General features: G+C 51.7%; 1 protein-coding gene across 9 annotated transcripts; it reads right to left on the bottom strand.

Moving 5' to 3' along the window:
- Positions 1-238: 238 nt before the first annotated feature.
- On the bottom strand, positions 239-10,354 carry NR4A2 (nuclear receptor subfamily 4 group A member 2). 9 transcript variants are annotated; one of them, XM_057505568.1, is made up of 8 exons: positions 8,772-10,354; positions 7,562-7,770; positions 4,422-5,287; positions 3,508-3,637; positions 2,938-3,101; positions 1,842-2,044; positions 1,285-1,463; positions 239-1,140 (listed from the first exon to the last, which is right to left on the bottom strand). In XM_057505568.1, the coding sequence occupies exons 2-8, from the start codon at positions 7,590-7,592 to the stop codon at positions 884-886; spliced, it is 1,830 nt and encodes a 609-aa protein (XP_057361551.1). In that variant the 5' UTR covers positions 7,593-7,770; positions 8,772-10,354; the 3' UTR covers positions 239-883. The 9 variants fall into 9 exon arrangements, 8 of the variants coding, with proteins under 8 accessions (XP_057361551.1, XP_036740126.1, XP_057361552.1 ...); XM_036884231.2 differs by lacking the exon at positions 8,772-10,354 and adding an exon at positions 5,729-5,852 and having other exon boundaries at positions 7,554-8,469; XM_057505569.1 differs by lacking the exon at positions 8,772-10,354 and adding an exon at positions 5,729-5,852 and having other exon boundaries at positions 7,558-8,469.
- Between the last annotated feature and the right edge of the window lie 551 nt (positions 10,355-10,905).

Raw genomic sequence — 10,905 nt, 5'->3', positions numbered from 1 at the left:
TACAAACACTATGTGTCCCTTTTGTCAGGATTTTCTGATGTGTAATACTTGTGCCCACCTATTTTACAATTGAGAAAATGTTTAAGCTCAGATAACTACCAATCTTTATAAAATCTAACAGACTACATAGTGTCTGAAATACTATTTATATAATATAGACATTACTGAAGTAGCAAGTGCCTATAACATTTTCGACCTAGGATCAAACATGCTTTTCCCTTTTTTGTGTAGTTATTTATTTATTTTTTGCAAACACACTTATCTTTTAGAATTTTTATATTTATTCATAAATAGGCACAAAATAATTTAAAAAGCCAAACTGCATTGGGTAAATTTACAAGCCTTTGCCTTCTTCAACTCATGCCACCCACGGAACATTTAGTTTTACCATATATTACAGCTTTCTTTACAGCAGAAAACTTTGAAGTCTTTAAGGGCAATACATGTGGGTCCCCTTATGGTGTGTGTGTGTATGTGTGTGTGTGTTACATTTGTCTCAACTGCAACAACCAAACATGGTCAAACATTTCCCATCAAACATTAGGAATTTTTTCCTGAACAATAAACTGAGTTTTAAACTAATAATAAAAAGTTTATACCAGTGTATTGGGTGCAGTCCGTGTTCTAAATCCAGGATGCCCCGGAGCCAAAATGCCCTTTCTGGTTCTGCCTGCAGGTTAGGAAATAGCAACAGTTTTTGTTGTTTTTTTTGTTTGTTTGCTTATTTGTTTGTTTAGGGATCAAGGGGTTAGGGGTTTTATGGAGGGGGTGGGAGCCAGCTAGAGCTGCAGCAGCTCAGGGGGAAATCTCTGCCCTTTGTGACTTGCCCCTCTGACACGTTAAAGTTTCTTTCCAGTTCCTTTGACGTGCATGGGAGAAGGTCTTAGAAAGGTAAAGTGTCCAGGAAAAGTTTGTCAATTATTGCTGGTGGTGGTACCAAGTCTTCCAGTTTCAGGTAGAAAATGCGCTGTAGCCCCTGTGTGCAAAGGGTACGGAGTTCTGGGAGCTTCCCCAACAGTTTGGACAAATAGTTGGGGCGGTTCAACCCCCCATTATTGAAAGTCACGTGGTCTTTGAGACAATTTACAATCTTGTTTTGCAGTTCTTCTACTCTCTTGGGTTCCTTGAGCCCATGTCTCTCTGCAGAAAACAATCAGAAACAAAAGAGGAATACACAAGACAGTTAGCTAGCTGGCAGGACCAAGGAGGATCGGTAGCAAGGAAACACCGGGACAAGTTCTACTGGGCAGTTGTGGAGAAGCGCCCTGAGCCTGTGGTACTAACCTGTGACCATAGCCAGGGCAGCAATGCAGGAGAAGGCAGAAATGTCGATGTTCATATTCTGCAAGTTGGAGGAGAATTCAACAATGGAATCAATCCATTCCCCAAAGCCACGAACGCATTGCAACCTGTGCAAGACCACCCCATTGCAAAAGATGAGTTTACCCTCCACTGGGTTGGACCTGCAATTAATACCAAAGAGAGAGAGGGGAGAAAAAAGAGAGAGAGAAAAGCTAAACAACTAATTACTTGAAGAGCAATAAATGAGGGATTTAAGAGGCACCTAATTACCGAAGAGTTAATAAAATGTAGACCAGTAGACCTTGAAAAGGTTTAATTTCATAACAATCAAGAACGCCCCCTATCCCACCTCCATTCCATTCATCCAAGGCTCCCGGGCTCCTTCCTTTTGTCTACTACCCTTTACTTCCTTTCCCCCACCTTTCATTTCCTATCTGTTCTTTTCTCTCCCCACCCCCAACCCATTTTTTCCTCTTTCTTTTCCTTTCTCCATTCCTCTTCCTGTTTTTCCAGCCTTCCTGAATTGCCTCCCTCATTACCTGTATGCTAATCGCAGCACAAACAGTTCTAAGAAAGCCGATTCAAAAAGCAGGTCCTGGTCAGCTTTGGGCAGGTCAGCAAAGCCCGGGATCTTCTCAGCCCAGCCCCTGATGATCTCCATGGAGCCCGTCAGGAGATCATAGAATTGCTGGATATGCTGGGTGTCATCTCCACTCATCTGATAGTCAGGGTTCGCCTGGAACTGGAATTTCATTTTAAAAAGCACTTAATGAGGTTCTCTAAAATATATAACCCGTGAAATTGCTAACCCCGTTTCTAGTAGGGGAGCCAGGTTTTTATAACAATTAAACCTCGCTCTGACCAGTAAGGAAATTAGATGTTCCGGGGCAATTAATTCAATTAGGGATGGTGCTATGAGGTCGCTGCTTTAAATATGTAAATTACCATTTCCATACAGACTAAATACAGTGCCATCCAGCCCTGGGAAGCGTTCACTCTTATCTCCACAAAACAATTGACACGTTAGTATTCATGCCAGTCCCAGAGTGGGTCCCAAGCAGAGCCGCCCTTTGCAAATCTTAATAACATTGCAGTGGCTTCTAGGTTTGCCCGACAAACCTCCTCCAATTAAAGCCCACAGATTTCTCACAGCTGGGGTAAAAGAGGAATCTGACCACTTGAACCCCACCCTATTCTATATACCCTCACTCTTTCCTCTCCCTGACCCCAGAGCAGGCAGGCCCCACCCTGACAGTGCCAGAGAGGAAGAGGGCTAGAGCATCTGAATGAAAGAGTAGGGACAGAATCCAAGTGGGGGCACTTTGCACAGTGTCTGGTTTTGGCATCAGAGGGATCAGTCTGTGAGTATGCAAGTGGAGGGTGGCAGTGGGAAGGTTGCTGGCAGAGGTGTGACTGTATGGCCTATCCTCTCTTTGTCCCTCTGTCCTGTCCTCATGGCTACACCCCCAGCATTTATCTATCAGTCTGTCTCCTGTGTTTCTGGCCAAAGCTGTGAGGCCACAGCAGGGCTTGCCTCCTTTACCCTTGGATCTGGGGGCTAGTGATAGGTGTGGGAAGGGGGTCCTGCCCATCTGCCGGTTTGTCCATAGGACACCCCCCCCGCCAGCTTCTTACCCTGGAATAGTCCAGGCTGGTCATAGCCGGGTTGGAGTCGACATGGGCCCTGACGAGGGCACTGATCAGACTCACCGGGGGCGAAGGGGGAGAGGGCTCCTGGGGGCTCTTCGGTTTCGAGGGTAAACGACCTCTCCGTCCTTTTAAACTGTCGGTGCGAACCACTGCGAAGGAACAGCCAGGTTAGCGCCGCTCCCCCTAGCGGGACCCAGCTGCCGCCTCTGCTCCTCCTCGGGGAAGGCCGCAGCCGCCGGACGCCGGGCCGGGGCGGCTCAGGGCCCCACTGCTTGTAAAGCTTTTACTAACGAGAAGCATTAAAAAATAAAATAAAAAATGTGGGGTGGTTTTACGTCTTCTTCTAAATGGGTCGTATAGTTAAAGGCGAGAAGGGCCTAGCGGCATTCTCTAAGGCAAGATGGGCAAGCAGGCAGCTGCCGGGTCGTGGAGGCCAGATGCGGGTTGGGGGATCCGGGAGACCCCCAGGTCTGGGAAGTGGAAAGTGGGGTTGGGGTAGAAACAGCGATTTCCCGGGGGTACAGACTGAGGAGTGGGCTGCTTGCTCCGACCTACCTTCTTTGACCATCCCAACAGCCAGGCACTTCTGAAACCGGCAGTACTGACAGCGATTCCGGCGCCGCTTGTCCACTGGGCAGTTTTTATTTGCTAAACATACGTATTTCGCGTTTTTTTGCACCGTGCGCTGCAAAAAGAGACAATATAGCAGAATTTTTTTCTCTTGAAAATCCAGCAACCCAAGGAATCCAGAGATAATTTCCGAACAGCTGGGATCTACACTCCCTCCCACAAAACAAGCACACACAACTCCTTTTTTATTTTTTTCCCCTTTTCCTTTCCTTTCTCTTTCTTTTCTTTTTCCTCCCCCAGGGCATTTAACAGGAGAAAATTGATAGCGTTAACATTTGAGCTAACCTTGCCGCTCCTTGCTGTGTTTTATATGCCAAGAGAAGTAGAAGGAGACGCTCAGTAAATACAAATCCGTGGGCATTCATATTATTTACATTCCTTGGAGACCTTCTCTATTTAAAATGATAAGATTATTCAATCAGGATGGCGAAATAAAGAGATCACTTAATTTGACCATAGGGAATTCCGTTCCACTTGGTTAGCTCAGACACGGTTCTCTGTCCTAACCAATTTCAATCTGAACAGAGAAGACAGCTCCTAGCACATGCAAATGACCCTCTTCCAACTCTGGCTCCAGTAACTTCGGGCGGGGGGCCGGCCGGGTCGGCTGCGTCCGAGGGAGTCTCCCGGTCTTTCTATTTCCCTTCCTCAGGCACCCAAAGGCCCCACCCCCACCCCGCATCCGGTGGACTGCTGCTGGATGCCTCCGCGGACCCCGGGAGTTGGACCGTCCCGACAAGCTGGGGCTGGGCTGCCTGCACCAGGGCGGAGCCCGTGCCCGGAGGCTCTGGGCACTAGGGGGCCCATACCTGATTCCTCCAACCCCGGTCCTTGCTCACCTTAAAGAAACCTTTGCAGCCCTCACAAGTGCGCACGCCATAGTGCTGGCATGCCGCGTTGTCGCCGCACACCGCACACAGCCCCTCGTTGGAGGGGGAGCCCCGTGACGGCGGCGAGGGCACCTGCGTGTCGAGCAGCTGTGACGCGTGGCCGATCTGCAGGCCTGGGAAGCCCATGGACGCGGGCTTTCGTATGGGGTTGGGCACAGCGAAGGTCTGCCCGTCCACTACGTGGTGGCTGCCCGCCGGCTCCGGGTTCATGGGGACGTGCAGGGGTCCGTCAAAGCGCATCTGGCAGCTAGACACGGGAGTGCCGGGGGGCGATTGCTTAAAGGAGAAGAGGGAGAGGCGGGAGACGGGCGTTTTCCTCTGCTCGATCATGTGAGTTGTGGCCACGTAGTTCTGGTGGAAGTTGTGGAGGGAGCCTGGGTCGTCCCACATGGGGCTGTGCTGCACCTGGAAGCCCGGCGTGGTGGGCGTCGGGGGAGAGGAGGGCTTGTAGTAAACCGACCCGGAGTGCGGCATCATCTCCTCGGACTGGGGGGGCAGGTGGCTGTGTGGCTGGTAGTTGTGCATCTGAATGTCTTCTACCTTAATGGAGGACTGCTGTCCGGACAGGGGCATTTGGTACAAGCAAGGTGGCTTGACGTCGTAGCCTGTGCTGTAGTTGTCCATAAAGGTACTGAAGCTGGGGAGAGAAGTGGTGGCAGTGATTTCAGTGTTGGTGAGGTCCATGCTAAACTTGACAAACTCTGGAGTTAAGAAATCGGAGCTGTATTCTCCCGAAGAGTGGTAACTGTAGCTCTGAGAAGCGGGGCTGGCTCCTTGAGGCGAGGACCCATACTGCGCCTGAACACAAGGCATGGCTGGAAATGAAACAGGGTAATATACACTCAGCCTGGTCAACTGAACACTTCCTCCCGGGCTCGGGTACACCTGGAGCTACACCGGCAGCCCGCGGCGGTCAGAGAGCGTGTAGGGGCGCGAGAGGAAGGGCGGAGGGCGCGAAGGCTGCGGAGCAAAACAGTGCAGGGCATGGAAAGACTGCTCAAAGAAAGACCGATTGAGGGTCTCCGTTCCCGGATATTCACGGGCAATCCCGCTCGAATGACCCTTTCCCCTTAAGCTCGGGTTCAGCAAGCTCATTCTAGAAATGAAGTTCAATTGCACAATGAGAAAGTTGTTCCCCAAAGCGATGGCTCGGGAAAACCTTAAGCTAAAAGGCTTTGCTGAGGAACATAGCATTGCCCTGTTTCTTGCTGTTTAGGAAACTTGGGGGAGGGAAAGAGAAATGAAGTTGCACTAACCTTCAGCCGGGTTACAGGCGTTTTCGAGGAAATTAAAGGTGGACAGGGTCGTAATTCAAGGAAGGACAAAATTCCCAAGATTTTTAGTAAAGCAATGGGGAGTCCAGCCTGTCTGATGTCCTCCCTGAAATACAGACACAGGAAGCTTCAGGGTGGCTTTGCCCCCGACTGGCTGGGCATCTGTAGACTCACCAGACAGGCCCGTTGATGCCCTCCTTGATTGTTTTATTGGAAATTACTCTGCAGCCTCTACCAAACTTAGCAGTTAAAATGAATGTGTAGCTGAGATGGCTGGAAACAACAGAAAATGCCACCCACTGTACTGTGTAAATCCTTGCAGAGAGAGGGCTCTGAAGGAGGAAAGGTATTCCATGTACTTATTTAATACTTATAAAATATAATAGATTGGCCCCTTTGCTAGGATGTGTGGGGGTAGGTGGGTGGGAGAGGATTCTTATTTCCATTTTAGTTTAATGCAGACCCAAATCAAAAGAAACTAGAGTTTAATAAAATATAGCATTGGGACCTTCTCTTGATTTTTTCTTTCTTTTCCTGTGGTGAAATTGGTTTTTCTTTTGGGAGGGGGTGAGAAAGAAGTCAAAAATATAAAATGAAAATAAATCTCTTCCACCGCCCCCACACGTTACAAAATGTGAACAAGGCCTGGGCAGCCCTGAAGTCAATCTAAATGGAAGTGTCTGGATTTCCTAAATGCTTTTGACACTGGGATTGGGGATACAGGTGAATTGCCACTCACTTTTCCAGCAAGCTTGTCTTTCAACATCTTGAATGGCCAAAGGGTGGGAAGAAGAGACTACTTTTTAAGGGGCATCCTAGGTCAATTGCAGAGGGAGCAGCACACTGCTTATCCAGTATTGACAACAGTGTCAGCAGCACTTCCCAACATGCTAAGCTGAACACCTTCCCTATACAGCCTTCCACAACCTGCCTACTTGCTGGAACAAGGCATTCTTGAGTCCTAGTAATTTTCAGATATCCCCACTTGGAAGACATTCTAGAGCACAATCTTATTACTAGTGAAAAAGCCAAACATCTACTCCTCTTGTGTTTCTCCCTCCTCCATAATCTTACTTCATGAGGGAGAAAGGTTAACCAGAAAAAGTAGAAAGAAGACTTTTGGTCTCTATGGCCTTTGAGAAATATGCCCTTGCTGGATAGTAACCTCCTGGTTAACTTCACAGCTCCATAACTGTATTCTACATATTCTCTCTGTCTCTGTCTCTCTCTGACACACTCACATACACAAGCACGGCATGTGTTAAAACCAGAAATTTCAGACAACTTAGAAACAGGACACTCTACCAACACCCTCTCCTACCCTCCTACTCAACAATACCCAGGCAACACTGGCAAGCCGGCCAGCCGCGGTGACACAGTTCCCAAGCAACACACAAACTGAATAACTTTCTCCCTGTCACTTTGTGGGCAGCGTCCAGGCCCCTCGTATAGGCAGGACTTGGAGTCTCTGCGTCCAAAGGCAACAATCAATTTCTCACTAAGAGCAAACTTTGCGCACATTTCTGCGGGTAAGTCCGAAGCCTCCCAAGTTATGCAAGCCTCCCTTCCACGTCCACCAATGAGGAGCCTGGAAGCCTCTGATGAGAGTCAGCTACCCCTAGTGCCAGAGCTGGAGTTCAGACAAATGCCCTCTGTAGCTGGGCGCACCTACTCTCCCCATTCTTTCGCCCACTGGCGCTCCGCGCCTCTGACGCCCACTCCTAGAGAACCTGTACCACGTATGTGGAAAGAAGAGACATGCAAACGAATAAAGAAGGATAAAAGAACGCAAGCGCACGGGCTGTACCTACTCACTTAGGAGTTCTCCGCGTCTTTCTTCATTCATTCAACTCGGCCGAAGTGTAGTTCCCTCTGGGAGTCCGGGTGGCAGGGTCGGGGAGGAGTGAGCTGCGGGGCCGCTGGGAGCCGAGCCGCCGGGAGCCGGGATGGAGCAGGGGAAGGCGGCCGGCTGGGCGGACGAGCAGGACCGCGGAGCTGTGCGCGAGCCGCCGGGCGGACTGGCCCTGGCCGCCAATGTGCCTTTGTTTATGTGGCTCGCGCTGCCGCTGCCAACATGCACCTAAAGTCTCCGCGCGTCAGCGCGCGTCAGCGGCCCGCCGCCCAATCGCCGCGCGGCCGCGCTCCCCGGACTCCTGGCCCGCGCTCGCTTTGGTATATTTCCGACCTGACGTCACGAGCAGGGCCGATTTTAAGGTGGGAACCGTTCTGGGTTCACCTTGGTAGCCAGCTTGGTTTTGGGTTTTTTATGTTTGTTTGTTTCTTGTTTTTTTTTTTTTCCGAAAGAGGTGTGACCTCTCCACTCGGGTCTGCACAGCCCGCAAGCGCCGCGACATCTCACCTCACCTTCCCCCAAACCCGCGCACCACCGCTGCCACCCGGCCCCTCAAGCGTGGGGGAGGGTGCAACAAAAGCCCCGGCGCAAGGGAGGGCTGGCGTGGGCCAGGTAGCCAGCACCTGGAATCGCAGAGGCTGGGGTGTGCCGGGCAGCGCCCTAACCTCACCCACCCACGCCTGTCACCCCCATTAGCCGAAGCGCATGCAGAAGCCCCACGACACGAGACGCTCGGAGAGCTCGGGCAGTTAGGGTGGGATTTCCCCAGCCCGTTACATCGTCCTTTTCTTCCTTTTCCTGTCGGCGGCCTCCTCCTCTTCTGGCATTCCTACTCTCTCTTCCCTTTTCTCCTCCCCGCCCCCACCTCTCTCTCTCCCTCTCTCTCTCTCTCTCTCTCTCTCTCTCACACACACACACACACACACGAGTCCAAGGTGGAAGGGAGTGGGTAGGGCCTATGTTCTGTGTTCCCTTCTTTCCTTGCAGTGCCCACGTGCAAAGGACAACGTAGTGGGTGGATAGGGGAGGGGAGAGGAGAGGGTAGACTGCGACCCAGACCTTTAGGGACCCCCAAAATTCACAGTGAGGCGTCACCCACTTTCCTTTCGCAGACAATGCAGCCGAGCAGCGCGCAACAGGTGCGCCTTCTGCAGAAAGGTGCTCTAATCTCACCTTTTGCCAACTGTAATATTACTTTCGACACATCTCGGTGCCCAACAACTCACAAGCTTCCATGAGTTTTAGGGAAATACACTGACATCCCTCTGGAGCACAACGGCTCTCGCTGCCTCAATCTGGGAGCCAAGAGGGAAAGATAAAACTTAGGTCGGTGGGTATCTCCTTGAAGCGTAAAGTGTGTGCGTCCAGCCCTCTTAAGAAAGGGGCCCGGGCAGACTGTGTGAGCTGGCCGCACCCCCGCGGCAGCCAGAGTCGCTGCCGACCTCGCTTTGCAAGTCAATCCACCCGCCACCCTGAGGGTGCAAGGCGCTTTCTAGCAAAGGAAACGCCCCTACTCCTTGGAGCGAGTCCCCTTCCCGGCTCCTCGGTGCAGATACGCTGGGGTGGTAGGCTGGGCGGGGTTCTGGGGCTTTTCCCGAGGGGCTGCAAGAGGATGGAACGGGGAAACGGTTTGGAAGCGACCCCCTTCTCTGCCTGCGACGAGGACCAGCCTTCCCCCGGCGTGGCTCGCTTCCTGATTGCGGGAGCCACCCCCTACCCCCACCGCCGCCCATCCTCATGTTCCCAGTACGGGCCCAACGCGTGGAACTCTCCGCGATCCCCACCGCTCAGCTCTAATCTCCACCCCCGCCTTTGCCGGCTCCCCGCCCCCGCCAGCACCCCAGCGGCTGGAGAGGCGTAACCGTCAGGTGCCTGGCGGCTGCCCCGAGAAACCGCTGGCACCTCCGCGCCGCAGCCGGGGGAAAACCTACGTGACCACCTTAAGTTTCCCCCAGATGTTGCGACTGCTGCTGTTGCGCCGCCGCCGCCGCCGCGGCTCAGTGGTGCCCTAGCGGGCGCGAGAAAAAATAAAACCAGGAAGTGTGTGTGTGTGTTGTGTGTGTGTGTGAGAGAGAGAGAGAGGGAGAGAGAGAGAGGGAGAGGGAGACAGAGTGGGGGTGGCGGGTGAGGGTGTGTGAGTAGGGGGATGAGGGAGGGCAAAGAATAGCTTATTAGCATGAGTTCGGTAGCGTCAGCGCTCCGTGGGCAGGAGCGATTTCACGCGAACGAAAGGGAAAAAGTGAGAGTTTGGAGAGTAGGGGAGAAGGAAAGGGGTGGGGGTGGCGGTGACGCAGGGGCGCAGGCATTGACGCACCCGCGCGGCTGGGCCCAAAATAGCAGCAGCTCTGGCTCGGTGGCGCCCTCCCGGGTTCCCTTCCCCTTCCGCCAGGGAGCGGGGCGCGGCGAGGGGAGCGCGCCTTGATCCCGGCGGGGGGCCAGGCTCCCAGCTGCTATTTTCAGGCAGTAGGAAACGGGCGCAGATACGCTGGGGTGGCAGTAATTATTTTTTTATCTATTCCTAGGAAAGCGGGGACCGGGAGAACTTTAAGGTTGTAACCATCACGCACCATACTACAAGCACAACTGAGTAGAAACATTCCTTCCACACTTTCCTCCTTCCTGGTTGCCATTTTTAAAAATCACTTGGGTTTAGCCTGCGGGCAACTTGATAATTCTCTCCCAGAGAGTGGAAAAGTGTTCTGGAGTTCTTAAAGTGAGCTCCAAAGACATCAAACGTAGTGTGAATCGTTATTCTGTAACGACAACCTGTCGTTTGCCCAAGTCTTAATGCACCTAAAATCGAGAGGCAGTTTTCACAGCGGCTAATTATAATAATTATTAGTAACTGGGAATGGGCTGATTAATATAACATTAGACTGAGATGAAGGTGGACTTTCCTCCTTCTATCCATCTCTTCATATGAGTCTTCCCTTTCCTCTTCAAATTCTTATTCTAATTCCTGAGAAACTTTACTTCTTAGGAAGACACAGTGGATGCAAGACTAAAAAACTCACTTAAATCAATTATTGTGTAAGTTATTCCTTGGATTGGTGTTTTTAGTAGAGCTCGGATATACTTGGGGTGGAAAGGACCCAGCACAGTCACCAGAAGAAAGTGTAAAGAAGTACCACGCTCAAAACTCCAGACTTATGTGTGCTACCAGATTCTGACGGAACGAACTCTCAGTAGAACCTCCAATGTCTGTAATTGACTGATCCTGTCAGTAGGGGGCCTGACTCCACACGGTCCAGGAGGATAACGCACGCGCGCGCACCCCCGCACCCCCCCACACGCCTCTAGCTATTTA

Source organism: Manis pentadactyla, chromosome 8, assembly GCF_030020395.1.
Source record: "Manis pentadactyla isolate mManPen7 chromosome 8, mManPen7.hap1, whole genome shotgun sequence".
NCBI classification, from domain to species: Eukaryota; Metazoa; Chordata; class Mammalia; order Pholidota; family Manidae; genus Manis; species Manis pentadactyla.
Note: the sequence above shows the minus strand (reverse complement) of the source record. Positions and strands in the feature narration are given on the sequence as shown.